Below are 22,198 nucleotides of genomic sequence, written 5' to 3' on the forward strand. Positions count from 1 at the left end.
TTCAGGTAAAATTGTATCAAACTAGGAGAGGTGGGCTTTACCTATTTTCCCTTGTGAAAATGTAAAATCTGGGGCAAAAACAACATTTTAGTAGTAAAAGAAATTAACTTTTTTCTTCACTACTCACTGGTATTAATTTCTGTGAAACATCTGTGGTGTCGATGATGTATTCACTGAGGGGTGCAGTTTGCAAAATAGGAGTTACTTGTGGAGGTGGTCTGCTCTTCTAGCACCTTGGTTTTTTCCAATGTGATATGGCACCCACAACCCGTTCCAACACAATCTGTACTCCATGGTGCTCCTTCCCTTCTGATAATTGCACTGCGGTGGAAAAGTAGTTTCTGCCCACATATAGGGTATCATCATACTCAGGAGAAAACAGACCACAACTTGTTGCACAGATTCTTCAAACAACCCTTTTGAATATTAAAAACTTGGGGCTAAAACTAAATGTTAGTGTAAAAAAAATAATTTTTCGCTTTCACAGCCCAATGTTATACAGTTTTGTGAATCACCTGTAGGTTTAAAATGATTATTATACCCCTAGATTAATTCCATAATGATTGTGGTTTCTAAAATGAGGTCTGTAGTGCTGCAGGGTTGGTGTAGTGATAAACAGGCAGTGACCACTGGAAAGTTCCAAATCCAAAAGTCTCTTTGATGTACAGCATACTCACAAAGTAGAAAACAAAAGGCTATCCTCCGGATTGCAGCTGGGAAACAAGACAGTCCATAACCGGGACCGTTTCCGTGGGCAACTGCACCGCAATGTAAGCGGAGGGTGCCAGGCCCTTTGGCTCCGCTTAGGCTCGGTGTTGACTTCACACAGGTAGAGCTCTGCAGAGCTTTCTGCCATGCAAGCTAGCAAAAACCAAACTGACACACCCAACCCTCTGCTGCAGGGGTTTTTACCAAAGAACCTGTGGCTGTAGGCCACATCGAAAACGCAGGGCCACGGGAGGAAACGAACCGCCTCACTACCTTCCTGTAGTCCGTTTAAAAAATAAAAGCCCATGGCAGGTTCTCATAAATCTGCCTTGGACAAATAGCTTGCTCAAGAACAACACTCACTTTTATTCTGCATTCCAATCACAGATATGCCTGTGACTGCAATGCACTCCCACGGCCTAAATATGCTTATTTGCACATCCTGGGGGGGGGGGGGGACACATAGCGACCCTCAATAACCTTGGTCACTGCCTCACAGGTCATACTGTCATGGCCAAAATTCACACCCCTGCAATTCTGTCAGATACTCAGTTTTTTCCTGAAAATGATTGCAATCACAAATTCTTTGGTATTATTATCTTCATTTAATTTGTCTTAAATGAAAACACACAAAAGAGAATGAAGCAAAACATTGATCATTTCACACAAAACTCCAAAAATGGGCCAGACAAAAGTATTGGCACCCTCAGCCTAATACTTGGTTGCACAACCTTTAGCCAAAATATCTGCTTCCGGTAACCATCAATGAGTTTCTCACAATGCTCTGCTGGAATTTTAGACCATTCTTCTTTGGCAAACTGCTCCAGGTCCCTGATATTTGAAGGGTGCCTTCTCCAAACTGCCATTTTTAGATCTCTCCACAGGTGTTCTATGGGATTCAGGTCTGGACTCATTGCTGGCCACCTTAGAAGTCTCCAGTGCTTTCTCTCAAACCATTTTCTAGTGCTTTTTGAAGTGTGTTTTGGGTCATTGTCCTGCTGGAAGACCCATGACCTCTGAGGGAGACCCAGCTTTCTCATACTGGGCCCTACATTATGCTGCAAAATTTGTTGATAGTCTTCAGACTTCATAATGCCATGCACATGGTCAAGCAGTCCAGTGCCAGAGGCAGCAAAGCAACACCAAAACATCAGGGAACCTCCGCCAAGTTTGACTGTAGGGACCATGTTCTTTTCTTTGAATGCCTCTTTTTTTTCTCCTGTAAACTCTATGTTGATGCCTTTGCCCAAAAAGCTCTACTTTTGTCTCATCTGACCAGAGAACATTCTTCCAAAACGTTTTAGGCTTTTTCAGGTAAGTTTTGGCAAACTCCAGCCTGGCTTTTTTATGTCTCGGGGTAAGAAGTGGGGTCTTCCTGGGTCTCCTACCATACAATCCCTTTTCATTCAGATGCCGACGGATAGTACGGGTTGACACTGTTGTACCCTCGGACTGCAGGGCAGCTTGAACTTGTTTGGATGTTAGTCGAGGTTCTTTATCCAACATCCGCACAATCTTGCGTTGAAATCTCTTGTCAATTTTTCTTTTCCGTCCACATCTGGGGAGGTTAGCCACAGTGCCATGGGCTTTAAACTTCTTGATGACACTGCAAACGGTAGACACAGGAACATTCAGGTCTTTGGAGATGGACTTGTAGCCTTGAGATTGCTCATGCTTCCTCACAATTTGGTTTCTCAAGTCCTCAGACGGTTCTTTGGTCTTCTTTTTCTCCATGCTCAATGTGGTACACACAAGGACACAGGACAGAGGTTGAGTCAACTTTAATCCATGTCAACTGGCTGCAAATGTGATTTAGTTATTGCCAACACCTGTTAGGTGCCACAGGTAAGTTACAGGTGCTGTTAATTACACAAATTAGAGAAGCATCACATGATTTTTCGAACAGTGCCAATACTTTTGTCCACCCACCCCCTTTTTTATGTTTGGTGTGGAATTATATCCAATTTGGCTTTAGAACAATTCTTTTTGTGTTTTTTCATTTAAGACAAATTAAATGAAGATAATAATATAAAAGAATTTGTGTTTGCAATCATTTTCAGGAAGAAACTGAGTATTATCTGACAGAATTGCAGGGGTGTGAATACTTTTGGCCATGACTGTATGTGGGGGTTTCTGCTGTCAGGGGCTCTACTAATGTGACATGCTGGCCACAATATGTTCTAGCAAAAATTGTGCTCCAAACGTCAAAGGCTGCTCTTTTTCTTTCCAAAGCCTTCCATGTGCCCAAACAGTAGTTTCCAACCACATATGAGGTATCCCTGTTCTCACAAGTAATTGCACAACAAATTTTGGGATACATTTTCTCGTTTCAATTTTGCGAAATTTTGGGCAAAGTCCACATTTTCATTGAAAAAAAAATGTATTTCATTTTCACAGCCAAATTAAAATTTCTGTGAAGTATTAGCAGGTTCAAGATGCTCGTTCTACCCCTAGAAAAATTCCAACCCCAAAGGGTGTAGTTGTGTCCCTATGTGTTTTTTGTTTATTTTTGCTGTTTTGGCACGTTGTAGCCTCAGCAATTGCAGCATGGTGTACAGAGTCTATTCCAGCAAAATTTGTTTGCAATAGTCAAATGGTCCTCCGTACCTTCCCGGCCCGGCCATGTGCCCAAACAATAGTTTGACCACATATGGGGTATCCCTGTACTCAGGAGAAATTGCACAACAAATTGTTGGGTGCATTTTCTCCTTTTAACAGTGTGAAAATGAAAAATTTGAGGCTAAATCAACATTTTGGCTAAAAAGAAAGGGGTATTGTTTCTCCTTGCAGAGAGTGTGATGTTAAGCACTCCAAGATGAGGAGACTTTCATGCCGCAATGCTCCTTTGGGAAATATGCAAATTGTCTCTTCAGAGAGGAAGAGGACTAGAACTCTACTGCCACCTATTGGAAGTAGCAATCCTAATAGTCAATGTCGACCCTTTAACGAGCCTTGTCAAATGACTTAGGATAAAAGCCAAAACCAGAATCTCAATTTGCAGACACTGTTTCGGGGTACTGCCCCTTATCAGTGCAAAGTATGAGAACTAGAGTTGTAGTTCTCTTCCTCGCTGAAGCGGCTATTTGCATATTTCCCAGAGGAGCATTGCGGCATGAAAGTCTCATCTCGGCATGCTTGACATGCCACTCTCTGCAAGGAGAAACAATAACCCTTGAATCCTGGTCAGACGCCTCTCACACAGCGAAACCAGATCTCACTCTTTGCACTGATGAGGGGCAGTACTCCAAAACACAGTATCTGCAAATTGAGATTCTGGTTTTGGCTGTTATCCTAAGTCATGTAACATGGCTCGTTAACGGGTCAACATAGATTTCTAGGATTGCTACTTCCTATTGGTGGCACTAGAGTTCTAGTCCTCTTCCTCTCTGGAGAGACGATTTGCAGTTAAAAAGTAAAAAAATTCTTCTACTCTGCATTAAATCTTGTGAAGCATGTAAAGGGTTAACACTTTTTAATGTGTTTATAAATAGTTTGAAGGGTGCAGATTTGAAAATTGGGTCTTATTGGTGGGTTTTCTGGCATACAAGCCCCTCAGTCACTTTAAATGTGAAGTGGTCCTTAAAATATAGATTTTGTAAATTTATTGATAAATGAGCGACTGCTGCTAAACTTTTAATCTTTTTAACATCCCAACCAAAAAAGCCGGATTACTCACCGGTAATGCTCTTTTAGTGAGTCCACGACAGCACCCCACTGGAGAGAGGGATCCGCCCCGCAGGAACAGGAAACCTATTGAGAAATAAAATGGGGCGGTCCGCCTCTCCTCCTCAGTTTTGATTTCAGAGTACCCGGAGGACCGCCAGTGTTAGGCAAATATCATTTATTTCGTTCTTTAAACTTATTTGCTTATGATTAAAAGGATTTTACTCCAATAATATGCATTATGTTAATATAGGGAGGGATGTAAGAGGGTGCTGTCGTGGACTCACTAAAAGAGCATTACCGGTGAGTAATCCGGCTTTTTACTCTTCGCCACGACAGCACCCCACTGGAGATCTTTCAGAGACCATCACCTAGGGAGGGGACCACCGTGCTGAGGACAGTCCTGCCAAAGTCTAGGTCAGAAGTTGACGATAGGTCTAGCCTATAGTGGTTATAAAATGTAGAAGGATTTGACCACGTTGCCGCCTTACATATAGTTTCAATCGGGACGTCTCCCCTCTCTGCCCAGGAGGATGCCATCGCTCTGGTGGAGTGTGCCGTTATGCCTTCCGGAGGGATTTCTTTCCTCGCGGAGTAAGCCAGTCTGATAGCCTCTCTGATCCACCGGGATAAGGTGCTTTTTGTTACTCCATGACCCTTCTTGACTCCCTGGAAGGAAATAAACAGAGCCCTACTCTGTCGCCAGCTGCTGGTCTTTTCAATGTATTTTAACACTACTCTTTTAACGTCTAGAGTGTGATATTTTTGTTCTTCAGGAGTGGAGGGATTACTGAAGAAAGTGGGCAAGATTATTTCTTGTGACCTGTGGAATTTTTTCGCTACTTTGGGTAGGTAGGAAGGGTCTGGTTTAAGAATTAACTTATCCTGAAAAGTTAACAAAAAAGGTGGATCTATAGAGAGTGCTTGGATGTCACTGATTCTCCTAGCTGAAGTCAGTGCTACCAAGAGGGCCGTTTTTAGTGATAAACATTTGATTGGTATTGAGTCTATTGGCTCGAATGGAGAGTCTGTTAGGGCTTGTAAGACTAAATTTAAATCCCAGGGTGGAATTCTAGGTATGTTAACTGGATTCATTCTTTCGCAGGCCGTAATAAATCTGGATACCCATCTATCCCCCGCAATGTTATGGCCATAGAGGGCTCCTAGTGCTGAAACATGAACCTTTAAGGTGTTTACAGTTAGACCTAGTTCTCTCCCTTTTTGAAGAAACTCCAGGATAGAATGTATCGGAATCTCTGATGTGTTGGTAGATGTATGGAATTGAAAAAATTTTCTCCATACTCTTGTATAAATTTTTGTAGTGGAGGGTTTTCTACTATGGAGAAGCGTATCAATTAAACCCCCCGAGAATCCTCTCGATCTTAGCATCTGCCTCTCAAGTTCCAGGCCGTCAGGTGGAGATTGTCCACCTGAGGGTGGAAAAACGGACCCTGGAAGAGAAGGTTGGGCGTTGAGGGGAGGACCCAAGGATCTGAGACCGACATAGTCTGTAGCCATGAGAACCATGGTCTCTTGGGCCAGAATGGAGCTATCAGTACAACTCTCGCCCCTTCTTCTCTGATTTTGCGTATAACTTGAGGTAGCAATATGATCGGAGGAAACGCGTACGCCAGACTGAACTGCCAAGGGGCTTGGAGAGCGTTCAGAATGTCCGGGTGATCCGCTGGATATAGAGAAGCAAATCTCCGGACTTTTCTGTTTTTTCTTGTGGCGAAAAGATCTATCTGAGGACGGCCCCAAAGAGATATTATGTCCAGAAATATTTGCTGGTTTAGACACCACTCTCCTTGTCTCAGGGTGTGTCGGCTTAAAAAGTCCGCCTGCTGATTGCTTGCTCCTCTTATGTGCAATGCAGTAAGGGATGTTAGATGACTTTCTGCTAGGTTTAAAATTTCTGTAGCAGAAGACATCAGAGTTTCTGATCTCGTACCTCCTTGCCGGTTTAGGTACGCCACCGTGGTGGTGTTGTCGGACAGGACTCTGACGTCTTTCCCCCGAAGCTGTGGGAGGAAATGATATAAGGCGTATTTTACAGCATTTAGCTCTTTGAAGTTTGAGGAGCTGCAGCTTTCCTCCATGTTCCATAATCCCTGGCAGTAATCATTTCCCATATGAGCGCCCCAACCATAAGGACTGGCGTCAGTGGTTATGATGTGAGATGGTGTTATTACCCATGGAACCCCACTCATCAAATGGTTTGAGTCTAGCCACCACTCTAAGGAAGTTAAAACCTCTTGAGATAAGGTTATTTTTGTATTTAGGTGACCCAATAACCGTCTATCCTCTTGTAAAACTTGATGTTGCAGTGTTCTAGTATGGTGTTGAGCCCATCTTACTGCAGGTATACAAGAGATAAGAGACCCTAATAATGACATGGCCTGTCTTAGGGATGTACGTGGTTTGTTTATTGCAGCTAGGACTTTGTGTCTGATCAGTTGAATTTTTACCTGTGGTAGAAGACACTTTTGAGATATAGAGTCTAAATGGAACCCCAAGAACGCTTGACGGGAAAGTGGAGTGAGTCTGGATTTTTCGGTATTGATTATCCAGCCCAGGTCCTGTAGGGAGGAAATTGCATGAGCTAAACGATCAGAACATTGAGTAACTGAATTTCCTATTACCAAAAAGTCATCCAGATAGGGCACAATCAAAGTTTCCTTCTGGCGAAGATAGGACATCACCTCTAGCATTATCTTGGTGAAGATCCTCGGCGCTGTTGAGAGGCCGAAGGGCAGAGCCGCATACTGGAAGTGACGAACCTCGTTGTTGATTTTTACCGCCACTCTGAGGAATTTTTGGTATCTATCATGAATAGGGAGATGATAGTAAGCATCCTTTAGATCAATGCCCGCCATCATACAATTTGGGAAGAGGAGCTTTATGGTGGATCTAATGGACTCCATTTTAAAGGTATAATTTTCGATAAATAAGTTGAGTTTTTTAAGGTTAATGATTGTCCTGAAAGAACCGTCGGGCTTAGAAATTAAGAATAGGGGAGAGTAGAACCCCCTACCCTCCTGTCCCACCGGAACTTGGACTAGGACCAGTTTTGATAATAGGGTTTGAATTTCAAGCTCTAACGCCTGTTGCTGTATAGGCGAGCTGAAAGATGTTATAATATAAGACTCGTGGGGGACACGAGAGAATTTTAATTTAATTCCATCTCGGATGATATTTAAAACCCACGAGCTAGATGTTATCTTTTCCCATTGAGTAGTGAAAAACTTCAGTCTACCCCCAACTGGTATATCCTCAGTATTTGTTATCTTTTGAGGGGTTGGGTCTTCTGAACATGGTACCTCTCTGCTTTTCATCTTTAGCGGTCCATGTTGTAGACCTATCCGTTTGCTTTCTTTTGCCAAACGGTCTCCTTTTGAAGGCTCTCCTATAAAAGGGAATGGAAGAGTCAGGAAAAGCTTTTTTCCTGTCTTTCGCCTTCTTTAGTATGTCATCTAGAGTTTTGCCAAAGAGGAACTCACCCTCACATGGGATGGCGCATATTTTCGATTTTGACTGCGCATCGCCCTTCCAGCTTTTCATCCATAGTGCACGCCTTGCGTTGTTTACCAGACCTGCAGACCTTGCCGCTAACCGAAGGGAGTCCGCGGATGCGTCCGCCATAAAGGCTGCTGCACCCCGTATTAAGGGGATGGCTGCCCGTAATTTCTCTCTTGGGGTTTTATTCTCAATTTGTTGGTCCAATTGATCTATCCATATGAGCATTGATCTGGCTGTGCAAGTGCTTGCTACTGCTGGCTTAAATATTCCCGTAGTTGCCTCCCAGGATCTTTTTAGGGAGGACTCGGCTTTGCGATCCAGAGGATCCGAGAGCAGTCCCGCATCTTCTACAGGCAAAGTTGACTGCTTCGAGGTAGAGGCTACAGCAGCGTCAACTTTAGGGACTTTTGTCCATGTGAGAAGCTCGTCGTCACTAAACGGGTATTTTCGTTTTGACGATGAGGGTAAAAAGCTTCTCTGATCTTGCTTTTCCCACTCCCTTTTTATTAACGCTTTTACTGCCGGTATGACCGGAAAGCATCTCCTTTTTCTCTCTGCCAAACCCGCAAACATTATATCTTGCGTGGTTTGTGCTCCTTTTGTCTCTTCACACCCCATAGTGTCTCGTATTGATTTCACTAAATTGTCCACACTTTCCACCGGGAAGCAAGGACGTCCCTCAATTTCAGACGATGAAGATGATGATGATGATGATGATGAGGAGGCGTCTGAACACACAACCTGGTCACTGTCTGAATTTGACGAGGGTGTCGGTATTTTGGGTTTGGATTTATGCGGTTTATCTTGGGATATAGCTCTTAATTCTTCCCTGATAATGGTACGCAAGTCCGTAATGGACATTGCCGCTCCTTGTGTGGTTTCAGTTATACAGCCTTGACAAAGTTTTTTGGGGTATGAGTCGGGTAGGGGCTGGCTACATAGAGCACATTCTTTATGTTTTGTTTTTTCACGTTTTTTCCCCTGACCCGTGCGCTGAGAGAAGGAGGGAAGGGAGGAGAGAGAGAGAGGGGAAATAGCATTAGCTTAATAGGTAGAGTCACTCACACTCACCCAGTGAAGCTGATAATACCGGATCAGAAGCCCGAGATCCTGTCCTGGATCTGACCACCGAACCGCTCTTATGACCGGTGTCTGAAGATCCTTTGCTGGGACGATCTTTGGCAGGGGGTACTTGGTCTCCTGTTTCAGGGTCCATGGCACCTGGGGATGACATCTTACATCGCCAGATAGTGGCGCTCATTTGATTTAAATATGGCGCCTAAGCGTCCTCCATATTGCGCATGCGCAAGGACCGCACCTTCCCCCCGCCGCCGGCCGCAGCTTGGATAGTCCGGAAGTTCAAACTATACTTCCGGGTAAATCCTTGGTGGTGGTCGGCGCGTGCGCAGTCCGGGCCCCGGACTCACTTCCGGAACGCTGTCCTCACCTGATCAGCGAGGATTCCGGCGCCTGCTATTGCCACCTGCTTCGGAAATGATGCCCGGCGGCCCTACCCGGACCAGGTCATCATCCGGGCTTCTGTCAGGCGAGGAGGGAGCCGTCAAACGGATCTCCCCCGACGCTGCCTCTGGACTGCAGCCCCTGCCGTTCTTAAAAGACACCGCACAGGCGGCTTGCATGCCCAGGTATTTTATCTTCATAGAAATCCTGTCGTTCCTGCAGGAACAGGAAACCTAAACTGAGGAGGAGAGGCGGACCGCCCCATTTTATTTCTCAATAGGTTTCCTGTTCCTGCGGGGCGGATCCCTCTCTCCAGTGGGGTGCTGTCGTGGCGAAGAGTAAAAAAGTATTTTATAAAATGATGCTGATGTAAAGTACAAACTGAACATGAAAAGGAAGCCAGGGCTGTAGCTGATCCCGAATTTTCTCCTCATGTTCAGTTTGTCAGAAGGAGGAGACCGTGACGCCAGCACTGATTGGGCGCGGGGCATCACGTGTCATGTCACGGCCCCGGGACCTGAGACAGCACGGGGGGTGTATAGGCTTTATTAGACTTTATCGAGGCCGAACATTTAGTTTAAGAAGGGGTTGTCCTAATAGTGGACAATCCCTTTAAATATTCTGTGTGGTATGACCATCTGTTTTAGGTGCATAAAAATTCAAAGTTCTTAAATTGCAAATTCTTCCAAATTTATAAAATGTTTCAATATTTTCATAATTAAATGCAAATGTAAACTACCTACGGTATATTTACTACTATCCATAAAGCACAATGTGTCACAAACAAAATCTTAGAATCACTGAGATATGTGGAGGCATTCCAAAGTCATTACCACAGTCACGCCGGATTTGAAAAATTTGGCCTAGTCAGGAAGGTAAAAACCAGGCTTAGGTGTGAAGGAGGGGTTAAAGAGTATCAAACCTTTTGCACAATACCTGTAGAAAAGCATAGTTCTGCTGCCCTCGCCCCCATAAAGTTTTAAAGGGAACCGGTTACCAGAAAACAAACACTATTAACCTACAGAAATGGGGTTAATCTGAAGTTTAATAGCATTATTAACCTGCCCAGAGCCCGCACTTACCTGAGTGCTGCGGGGAGAAAATTTACTTTTGTTGTCTCCGGCAGCATTGAGCTTCCAGTAATGGGGCCGTTGGTTCAGTCACCAGCAGCTGTAACCGCGCACTGACTGATAGGCGGCTGAGCAAGTGTCAGTCAGTGCCTTAGGCACATTGGCAGCCACCGCTCTGTATATTCAGAGTGGAACTGGAACGCTACAGGGGGAATAAAAGTTAATTTTTTTAAGGTAAGTGTGGGCGTTAGGCAGGCAGGGTAATAGGGTTTTTTTTTCTGGTGACAGGTTCCCTTTAAAACTTTTTTTTTAAAATTTTGTATTTATTTTTTTTTTTTAGAGTGGATGCCAGTCCAGCACGTTCGGGAACCTGTCCCGCATGCTCCAACTTTTCAAGTTGGTGGTTCCTCTTTATCAACATTCTGTCAGCACGCTAAGTGGTGGGACTTCCTTCTCATTTCCCAGCATGCATTCCACTTGCCATTGTCCAATAGCTTGTCAGCCTGGAATTAAACACCCATCTCTGCTATGTCGGTATGCAGTAGGCAGGAGAGCACGAGCTGGGTGACAAAGACTTGTTTCCACTCACTAGTCAGTCTCTCAGTTGTCAGGTCACTACTGCTAGAGATGGATTACACTTATTAACAGACAGTTAACTACAGGTTAGACATTAAAGGAGATACTAAGTCCGTGGTTCATCAGTCGATTTTTTATTTATTTATTTTTTTTTAAGTGTGGAGTTTAATTAGCATCATCATATACCTTCTGTAACAACAGACATCATCAGCACTGTCCCTATTGGGACTCATAATCTAGATTTACTATCAGTAGGTCTTTGGCGTGTGGGAGAAATCCTGAGAACATGTAAGAAACCCACGCAAACACAGAGGACATAGACTCCTTGCGGATTTTGTCCTTGGTGGGATTTGAACCCAGGACCCCAACACTGGAAAGCAACAGTGATCCATTAAGCATTTCTATTTTTGAATAATTTTTTTTTTTTAATCTTTTTCACTTTTTGCATTGCATTTTTCAATTTAATTTGTTACCTTCATCTAATTTATGATTAGCAACCTTTCAAAATGTTTGTGAATGGTATTTCAGTTACCCCAGTGGTGTACAAAATCCATCTTTTGTTTCCCCAGTTAAATTTGAAAGGATTGTGCAACATTTCACTCTTGCTGTAATACACAGTGCTGTGGAATTGGTAAGCCAAGCCTCCAACATTACCCTGACTCACGACTCCGACCCCACAGCCCTGGTCACTACTGAGCATGTACTGTATTTTTCGGACTATAAAACGCACAGGACCATAGACGCACCACAAATTTTGGGGTGGAAAATAGCAGAAAAAAAGATTTTTATAAGATGGGGGTCCGTCTTATTGTCTGAATTTAAGGTATCTTACCTGAGGGCCGACGGTGGTACAGCAGGGTCACAGAAGGCATGGTCCCTTCCTCAGGAAGCCTGCGGCAGCAGAAGTCCTGGGGTGCGATGCTGCAGGTCCGGTGTCAGCGGTCAGGCAGAGGTCCCTTAATCAGGATACCGTTGGCAGAAATGTGGCCATGCTGTGGCCCGGTGTCCACGGTGAGTAGAGCCGAGTGCATCACCAGTTTCCCTGCGGCCATCTTCCTGAAGCCGTGGGCCGCCGGAGGCTTCAGGAAAATGGCCGCCGTACGCAGATTGAGATCAGCCATTTTGCTGAAGCCGAGATCTCAATCTGCGCACGTACAGCCTCCAGAGGCCATTTTCCTGAAGACACCGGCGGCCCACGGTTTCAGGAAGATGGCCGAAGGGAAACTGGTGATGTACTCAGCTCTACTTGCCGTGGACACCGGGCCGCGGCGTCGCCACATTTCTGCCGCTGGCATCCTGAGGAAGGTACCCTGCTCAAGTGCACTCCACACCATCACCACACCTCTACCACCGCCGGTTCCGCTGCTACACCACTGCCACAACCCCCTGGTAAGCCTGTGTACGCACTATGAGACGCACACCCTCCCCCCAATTTTTTTTGGGGAAAAGTGCGTCCTATAGTCCGAAAAATACGGTACATGAACAGAACAGACATTTATAGGACATTTCATAACGTTCTCAAATTATTCTGAAAACATTTACAGCACATCCTGTGCTGAACTACTGAACCCAATTTATTATATATTTTAGGAGTAGGTCCATTTTACACCGACCCCGAATTCATCAAACACAGACTCCACAGAGCTGGAAATACAGCCAAGCTAGTTTGGCTTATTTTTTGCGATTCTTTCATTACTTACAGACGATATAAATGAGGTTCCATCAGTTGTGAAATATAACCTACAGACTTAAAATGTACTTTGTTCATGAGAAAACCCATTTTAAGTAATAGATCCTAGAATTATACTAAGTTTCACAATTGGATGTGTCAAACAAAAATGTTCCTGTGCAGAGACTGCTCTCAGTGCATTTAGGGGCAGCAAGTGTAGGCTGATGGGAGTAGTAAACAGAACTGGTCCGAACAACAAAAGCAATTGTTACCATCCACCTCTCGTGTCTCCCCTTTTCCTCATAGTTTGTAAGCTTGCGAGCAGGGCCCTCATTCCTACTGGTATCTGTTTTGAACTGTAATTTCTGTTATGCTGTAATGTCTATTGTCTGTACAAGTCCCCTCTCTAATTTGTAAAGCGCTGCGGAATATGTTGGCGCTATATGAATAAAATTATTATTAACAGAAAACCAAGAAAAAAGAAGACATGCTATAAAGCCGGGACCACCAAAATATACCCAAAAATAAAGTTTATTGGAAACCACAAACACCCAAAATTTAAAAGCATTTAAAAACAGAAGTATTATGCATCCCCACAGTAGGGTCTAGCCGCTGGACAGGAACCCAGATGAACACCAATATATTATATAGAATATAACATCAAAATAATAGCAATAATCTTATATCAAAACTGGCCCATGCATGAAAGATGCCCAACCCCCTAAGGGAAATACAAAGCCCTATGCCAAATCTCACAGTAAGAATGGATGACAAATCTGAATAATCAGCTGCAAAGGAAATAAAGTGCCTAGTGCAATAGATGGAGCGAAAGCAGGAATGGCCAAAGCCTGCTCACCCTGAAGCTTCAGTGCCCCCGGACTCTCACCCGCACTGGCCATGCTCTTTAGGCATTTATTTTCTTGGGGTAAGCCTATTCTCCAGCCTGATTTAAGGCTGTAGATAATCTCTACGACGCTGTGAAGTTGTAATAACTTGTTTTTTATTGGCACATACAGACATGTGAGCAGGCTTTGGCCATTCCTGCTTTCGCTCCATCTATTGCACTAGGCACTTTATTTCCTTTGCAGCTGATTATTCAGATTTGTCATCCATTCTTACTGTGAGATTTGGCATAGGGCTTTGTATTTCCCTTAGGGGGTTGGGAAATTCAGTACCCCCTTTGCATCTTTCATGCATGGGCCAGTTTTGATATAAGATTATTGCTATTATTTTGATGTTATATTCTATATAATATATTGGTGTTCATCTGGGTTCCTGTCCGGTGGCTAGACCCTACTGTGGGGATGCATAATACTTTCTGTTTTTAAATGCTTTTAAATTTTGGGTGTTTGTGGTTTCCAATAAACTTTATTTTTGTGTATATTTTGGTGGTCCCGGCTTTATAGCATGTCTTCTTTTTTCTTGGTTTTCTGTTTTTGACATGTTCTAGGTAGATCCCTATAGTCTATTATAGTAGATGGTGCCCTCCGCTTTTTGATTTTCTACTGATGGGAGTAGTAGTCCCATCAGCCGCCGCCTGTTCTCGCTGTTATTAGTTACTCAACATTCTCCACTGATCGCCGGCAGAGCAGGGGAGAATGATGAGGGTGGTCATCAGCACCCGGCACTGGGGAACAGCGCGAACTGTACCGCTGCATCTCAAGCGCCAGTATGTGTGTTATTGAGGCGACATACTGTCGCCACAAGTATTACACACATGGACACTGATATCTCCAGTACCAGAAATGTCAGGATGTATGAAACAGGCCTAATGGCTGTGTCTGATCATACCACATCTCCGGGACAGGGGAGAATGCAAAAAGAGTATACAAACATTACACCACAGGATCACAGCTGATTCTTTTTGTGAGGGAAAGCATTTCACTGCCTGTTTTTAAGCAATGTTTTACTTTACGACGGAGTCACACTACTGTATAATACGAACGAGTGATATGCGATTAAAAAAAAACAAAAAAACTCATAGCACTCGGACCAGTATTCCTCTATGGGGCAGCTCCCATCACCGTTTTTTTCCTCGGCCGTTTTCAGTGTGCGAATGAAATCACAGTATGCTGCGATTGTCACCGACACTCGGCTCACTAGCACCCATATAAGTCTATGGGGGCGAGTGAGACAACGCACATCACTAGGATATCATCCGAGTGATGTGTCATATACGCTGACCCCGGCAATGGAGGAGATGGAGAAATTAGTTTCTCCGCCTCCTCTGCAGCGGTGCTCCGATCCGCTCTGTACAAGAGACTCGGAGCACAGACAAATGGCACTTGGCTCCTGCTCGCAGCAGGGCAGGAGCCGAGGGTCATGAGCATATCGCATCCGATGCCCTTGCATCGGATGCAATACGCTAGTGTGAATCCAGCCTTAAAGAAAGAGTCAGCTGTGATCCTGTGCAGTCCTGTCTGTATACTCTTTCCTTCCTCCCCTGCCCAGGAGATGTGGTATGATCAGACCATGTCCCTGTATGGTCAGACACAGCAAGGACACATTTATAAGATTATCTCAGCACAGGAACATTTTTTTTAAACACATCCAATTGTGAAACTTATTATTCCAAGATTTATTCATTAAAATTGACTTGTTCGTGGGAAAACTCCTTTAAGGTAAAGCAGGCATGCAACAAATTGACTTCTAAAAATTGGTGATTACCTTCACTGCTTCCCAACTTGAGTTGACCAAATGATTTCTGAATGGGCCAAAACCTTTGCAATAAAAAAAAAGAAGACATTGTTGGACAAAAATGCAGCTCCATTAATCCATTTTTTACCAATCCAGGTGTAGACATGTTCTGGCATCCTCACCTTACTATAGACAAGAGAAAAGTGTTCTGTTCCATTCTATACATGACGACAAATGTTCTGTATAAACCTCTTGTAGCTTCAATATTAACACAGTTAGAAAGTTGTGAAAAATACTTATAATAAAGAGTTTGTCTCATTGTGGCTGTGGATTCAGAATGTATGGTGCTGGGGCTTCATAAATAGTGGCTGCCTCAAACTTAAATTTGGTAAGTATTGTAATGTGCTGTCAGAACACCGATCCTAAGCAGAAGTGAAACATAAAGCTGACATGGAAAAGATGACTGCTTGCTCATCCACTACATTTCAGTTTTTACCGGTGACTTACCAGTGACAACAATGAGGTTAGGATTGTTTGAATTGGAAGCCATGAGCTAAGCACAGTCCGCTAATGCCGATTCACAAAATGTCAGACCCTGCAAGATATAATAATAATTTTATTTCTATAGCGCCAACATATTCCACAGCACTTAATAAATGACATGTACAGACAATAAAGACATTGCTAAGTAACACATGGTTTAACGTGGGCTACAGGACTGAGGGTCCTAATCACAAGTTTACAATCTATAAGGAGGGACACAATAGGTAAAAAGTGCTTGTCATGTATGATCCAGCCATCATTATAATAAAGAGGGGTTTTCAAATAAAGCAGCACAATCCGGTCATCAGCCAGTATCTAAGTGCCGTTTCCATACTAATGGGTACATGTAGAATTTGGACACCATTGAATAGGAGGAACCAGATGAGTCCAGATGAGAGTAAGAGCGACAGTATGAGGTTTTGCATTTTCAAAGGTGAGAAAAGATTGGATTCTGGAGATGTTATTAAGATGCAGGCGACATGAACGAGTGAGAGATTGGATATGGTGAATAATGGAAAGTTATGTCAAATATGATATAAAAACTTTGAAGAATTGGTTTGGATTGTGGGATTGAGATGTGATGAGGGTGGTGTAATAGGCTTGTTTGGCCAGATGTAGGGCATGAGTTAAGTTTTGAGCACTAACAAAGTGGATGAAGTTTTCTGCTGCAATTTACTCATAAATGAGTGCTGCTATGTGGGAGGGCATGGGGAACCTGACAGGTTCTCCTTAAGTCCCTCTAAAGACAACATCTGCAAGGAGTTTTTGTATGTTTTCCCCGTGTTTGTCTGTGTTTCCTCTGGATGCTCCGGTTTCCTCCCACACTCCAAAGGCATATTAATAGGGAAGTGAGATTGTGAGCCTCATTAGGGACAATGATTATAGTGTCTGTAAGGGTACCGTTACACAAAACGATTTACCAACGATCACGACCAGCGATACGACCTGGCCGTGATCGTTGGTAAGTCGTTGTGTGGTCGCTGGGGAGCTGTCACACAGACCGCTCTCCAGCGACCAACGATGCCGAAGTCCCAGGGTAAACATCGGGTTACTAAGCGCAGGGCCGCGCTTAGTAACCCGATGTTTACCCTGGTTACCAGCGTAAACGTAAAATAAAACACATACTCACATTCCGGTGCCTGCGTCCGCTTCCCTGCACTCCTCCTGCATCCTGTGTAAGCGCCGGCCAAAGCAGAGCGGTGACGTCACTGCTGTGCTCTGCTTTCACTTTACGGCCGGCGCTCAGTCAGTGCAGGGAAGCAGACGGCCAGGGACCTGACGGACACCGGAATGTAAGTATGTACGGTTTTTTTTTTTTTTACATTTACGATGGTAACCAGGGTAAACATCGGGTTACTAAGCACGGCCCTGCGCTTAGTAACCCGATGTTTACCCTGGTTACAAGCGAACGCATCGCTGCATCTGTGTCACACACACCGATGCAGCGATGACAGCGGGAGATCCAGCGACGAAAAAAAGTTTCAAACGATCTGCTACGACGTACGATTCTCAGCAGGGTCCCTGATCGCTGCTGCGTGTCAGACACAGCGATATCGTATGGATATCGCTGGAACGTCACGGATCGTACCGATCAAAGTGCCAATGTGAGACGGTACCCTAAAGCGCTGCAGAACTAATGGCGCTATATATGTGAGTAAAATAAAAGAAAGGGAGGCTGATGTCTGGCTCCTCACTTTCTTACCATCTTTCCAGCTGTGTGAGACATCCTGTCTCTGCCCTAAAAGATACTGCATGGAGGGACACAGTGTGCAGCTTGTCAGGGTCAATTAGCTAAAGTAGCCAGATAACATAGCTGCTTCTAAGGGTACCGTCACACAGTGAAATTTCCATCGCTACGACGGTACGATTCGTGACGTTCTAGCGATATCGTTACGATATCGCAGTGTCTGACACGCAGCAGCGATCAGGGATCCTGCTGAGAATCGTACGTCGTAGCAGATCGTATGGAACTTTCTTTCGTCGCTTGATCACCCGCTGACATCGCTGGATCGTTGTGTGTGACAGCGATCCAGCGATGTGTTCGCTTGTAACCAGGGTAAACATCGGGTAACTAAGCGCAGGGCCGCGCTTAGTAACCCGATGCTTACCCTGGTTACAAGCGTAAACGTAAAAAAAACAAACAGTACATACTTACATTCCGGTGTCTGTCCTCCGGCGTCTCAGCTTCTCTGCACTGTGAGCGCCTGCCGGCCGGAAAGCGAGCACAGCGGTGACGTCACCGCTCTGCTTTCCGGCTATGGCGCTTACACAGTGGAGAGAAGCAGAACGCCGGGGACAGACACCGGAATGTAAGTATGTACTGTTTGTTTTTTTAACGTTTACGCTGGTAACCAGGGTAAACATCGGGTTACTAAGCGCGGCCCTGCGCTTAGTAACCCGATGTTTACCCTGGTTACCCGGGGACTTCGGCATCGCTCCAGCGCCGTGATTGCAAAGTGTGACCGCAGTCTACGACGCTGGAGCGATATTCATACGACGCTGCGACGTCACGAATCGTGCCGTCGCAGCGATGGAAATTTCACTGTGTGACAGTACCCTAAAGGGTTTATCTGAGTTTATCACTATATACACACACACATGCACACTGAATCTGTCACAGGTTTTACCTCAATAATACATATGAAGTATATGTAATGTGTATTATTGAGCAATTGAGGTAAAACATGTGATAAGATTCAGTGTGTGTATGTATATACTGATAGATAAGCCCTTAAGAAGCAGCTGAGTTTGAGTCTATAGGTACCGTCACACTCAGCAACTTTGCAAAGAGAACGACAACAATCCGTGATGTTGCAGCGTCCTGGATAGCGATATCGTTGTGTTTGACACGCAGCAGCGATCCGGATCCTGCTGTGATATCGCTGGTCGTTGCTGAAAGTCCAGAACTTTATTTGGTCGTCAGATCGGCGTGTATCGTCGTGTTTGACAGCAAAAGCAACGATGCCAGCGATGTTTTACAATGGTAACCAGGGTAAATATTGGGTTACTAAGCGCAGGGCTGCGCTTAGTAACCCGATATTTACCCTGGTTACCATTGTAAATGTAAAAAAAAAAACCAGTACATACTCACCTTCTGATGTCTGTCAGGTCCCTGGCCGTCTGCTTCCCGCACTGACTGTGAGCGCCGGCCGGCCGTAAAGCACAGCACAGCGGTGACGTCACCGCTGTGCTCTGCTTTTACTTTACGGCTGGCCGGAGCTCACAGTCAGTGCGGGAAGCAGACGGCCAGGGACCTGACAGACATCAGAAGGTGAGTATGTACTGGTTTTTTTTTACATTTACAATGGTAACCAGGGTAAATATCGGGTTACTAAGCGCGGCCCTGCGCTTAGTAACCCGATGTTTACCCTGGTTACCCGGGGACTTCGGCATCGTTGGTTGCTGGAGAGCCATCTGTGTGACAGCTCTCCAGCGACCACACAGCGACGCTGCAGCGATCGGCATCGTTGTCGATATCGCTGCAGCGTCGCTTAATGTGACGGTACCTTAACTCTTTAGAAGCAACCATGTCCTCCTACTCATAGGGAATCTAGATTGTGAGCCCCAATGGGGACAGTGATGACAATGTCTGTAAAGCCTGTGGAATTAATGGCTCTTGGATAAGAGCTGTCAGAGGAGAGGAAACAACTACCGTCTGGTAGTGTCTTATTTCTGACAATGGTAGGATCAGACAGAAAAAAAAAAACTAAAAAGAATGACCAATATTTATTTTTTCTGATCTCTGCCATCAGAGTCAGCAAGCACATTATATGGTTAGCTTAGCTGAAATTGACAGTTTGACAATTTATACAGTACCTTTATGTATGACTAATTTAATGATAGGCGTAACAAACGTATCACTTAATTATATTAGTAAAGCCTCTGAAATTTAGGATGGGAGAGGCTCCTCCTGATGAGGGCTGTGTGTCCCATGTGTTAGAATGTCTTCAATGTGACAAACACTAACTCCTGGAGAATCCACATCGGATGACTGCGACGGAGATTAGATGCTACTAGGAACATCTGTAATATCTTGGATTTGTATGAATACTGCAAGTTAGAAAGATGGTAGGCCAATATTTCTAAGGTTCTGTTTACAGTAACATTATCTCCATTTTTGAATTTAAGAAATAAAAAGGCTCCTAGTGATTCCGAGTTTTCATAAGGAGAGAAGCCTTGTGTATTGAGGTGCTGTCTTTTGAAACAAACCTACATTGCAGTCTCTCTCTGTCTGAAATCTATATCCTTACAACTCCACCTGCGCAGAAGTCGCACTGAATCCTTCTCTTCTGTTCAATGTTAGTACAAAGAACTACACCAGCAGATAGGAGTACAAAACCCTATGTATGCCCTCATCCCTGAATAAGCAGCACGTCACAGCCTCCGTGTATAGCCTCCATGACAGATGAATAAATGTGGAATCCATGTATCAGAATTGTGTGTACGATGAAGGGCAGTAGTAAGACAAACCGCAGCCGTAATGGTGATAAGATGATTACAGGTTTTTCTATCCCCCACTTCCAAGAAGCATAACAAAAAAAAAAAACAAAAAAAACACACTGAAGGGTGGTGTTGGGGAGGGGCTATTTAAACTTTTCTGTGTTCCTGTCCTCCTTATGAAGGATACGAAGGACTACCTCCTGGTGGTACTGTCATGATGGACTCCTGGAAACACTATTACCGGTAGGACTGATTCCTACTTTTAACCCCTTCATGACCTATGACATATATATGTCGTAGGTCTTATCCTGCGTTCCATGCGGGTTCTGGCACTGAGCCCGCATGTTTTCCGGCACATCAGCTGATTTTATCAGCTGACATGTGCCACTAACAGCCGCGATACACCCACGGCTGTTAACATGTTAAATGCCGCTGTCAATCTCCAACAGTGGCATTTAACATGGCCGCATCGGAAGCGTGTCACTAATCCCACCCAATGGCGCCTGTGTCACATGACCATGGGGCGCCGATGGGTTGGCATGACAACCCAGGGTCTGCAGGAGACCCCTATGGTTGACATTGCTAAACTGCTACGAGCACTGCCCCATGGCTGGTGCTCAAAGCAGATGAGCATTTCCGCTACACATAGCAGGGCTGAATGTAATGTGTAGCTCAGGTGATCTGATGATGGTGGCCTCTAGTCTCTCATGTAGACTATTGAAGCAAGTAAAGAGTTTAAAAAAAAAATAAAATATAATATATATATATATATATATATATATATATATATATATATATATACATACATACATACATACATACACGTTAAAAATCACCCCTCTTTCACTCCAATAAAAAACAAGAAAACCCATATTTGGTATCGCCAAGGTCAGAAATGCACATTCAAGATATAAAGGGAATTAATCCGATAGTTAAACAACGCTAAGAGAAAAAAAAGGCAAGATGCCAGAATTACCTTTTTTTGTTTGCCACAACATGCTATCAAAACATCATATCTACCCCAAAATGGTATCAATAAAAACATCAGCTCGGTGCACAAAAAATAAGCCCTCACCCAGCCCCAAATTCCGAAAACTGGCGACGCTACGGGTCTTGGAAAATGGCGCCCTTTTTTTGTGTGTGCAAACTTGGATTTTTTGAAAGAACCTACCGTATACATGTTTGGCATCTGCAAACTCAATGTCCTGGAGAATCATAATGGCAGGTCAGTAGTGTTGAGCGATACCGTCCGATACTTGAAAGTATCGGTATCGGAAAGTATCGGCCGATACCGGCAAAGTATCGGATCCAATCCGATACAGATACCCGATACCAATACAAGTCAATGGGACTCATGTATCGGACGGTATTCCTGATGGTTCCCAGGGTCTGAAGGAGAGGAAACTCTCCTTCAGGCCCTGGGAACCATATTAATGTGTAAAAGAAAGAATTAAAATAAAAAATATTGCTATACTCACCTCTCCGACGCAGCCTGCACCTTACCGAGGGAAGCGGCAGCGTTCTTTGTTTAAAATTCGCGCTTTTCTTTCCTTTACTGAAGTCCCGGCTTGTGATTGGTCGCGTGCCGACCATGTGGCCGGGACGCAACCAATCACAGCAAGCCGTGACGTAATTTCAGGTCCTTCAGGATTTTAAAATTACGTTCCGGCGTTGTGATTGGTTGCGTCGCAGTCACATGGGCAACGCAACCAATCACAGCAAGCCGTGACGTAATTTCAGGTCCTTCAGGATTTTAAAATTACGTCCCGGCTTTGTGATTGGTTGCGTCGCAGTCACATGGGAGACGCAACCAATCACAAGCCGTGACGTCACGGGAGGCTGGACACGCGCGCATTTTAAAATGGGCGCGTGTCCAGCCTCCCGTGACGTCCCGGCTTGTGATTGGTTGATC

General features: G+C 44.5%; 1 protein-coding gene across 4 annotated transcripts in view; it reads right to left on the reverse strand.

Annotated features, from left to right (window-relative positions):
- PGPEP1L (pyroglutamyl-peptidase I like) overlaps positions 1–22,198 on the reverse strand; it is a 52,678-nt gene that overhangs the window by 17,746 nt on the left and 12,734 nt on the right. For all 4 annotated transcript variants that reach the window (XM_077263396.1, XM_077263397.1, XM_077263398.1 and 1 more), the window contains exons 2-3: positions 15,811–15,898; positions 15,334–15,386 (exon numbers count right to left, since the gene is read on the reverse strand). In XM_077263396.1, the coding sequence (XP_077119511.1) occupies positions 15,334–15,386; positions 15,811–15,853 (96 nt within the window). In that variant the 5' untranslated portion in view covers positions 15,854–15,898. The remainder of the gene's footprint in view (positions 1–15,333; positions 15,387–15,810; positions 15,899–22,198) is intronic.

The sequence above is a fragment of the Ranitomeya variabilis genome, chromosome 5 (assembly GCF_051348905.1).
Source record: "Ranitomeya variabilis isolate aRanVar5 chromosome 5, aRanVar5.hap1, whole genome shotgun sequence".
Lineage (NCBI taxonomy): Eukaryota > Metazoa > Chordata > Amphibia > Anura > Dendrobatidae > Ranitomeya > Ranitomeya variabilis.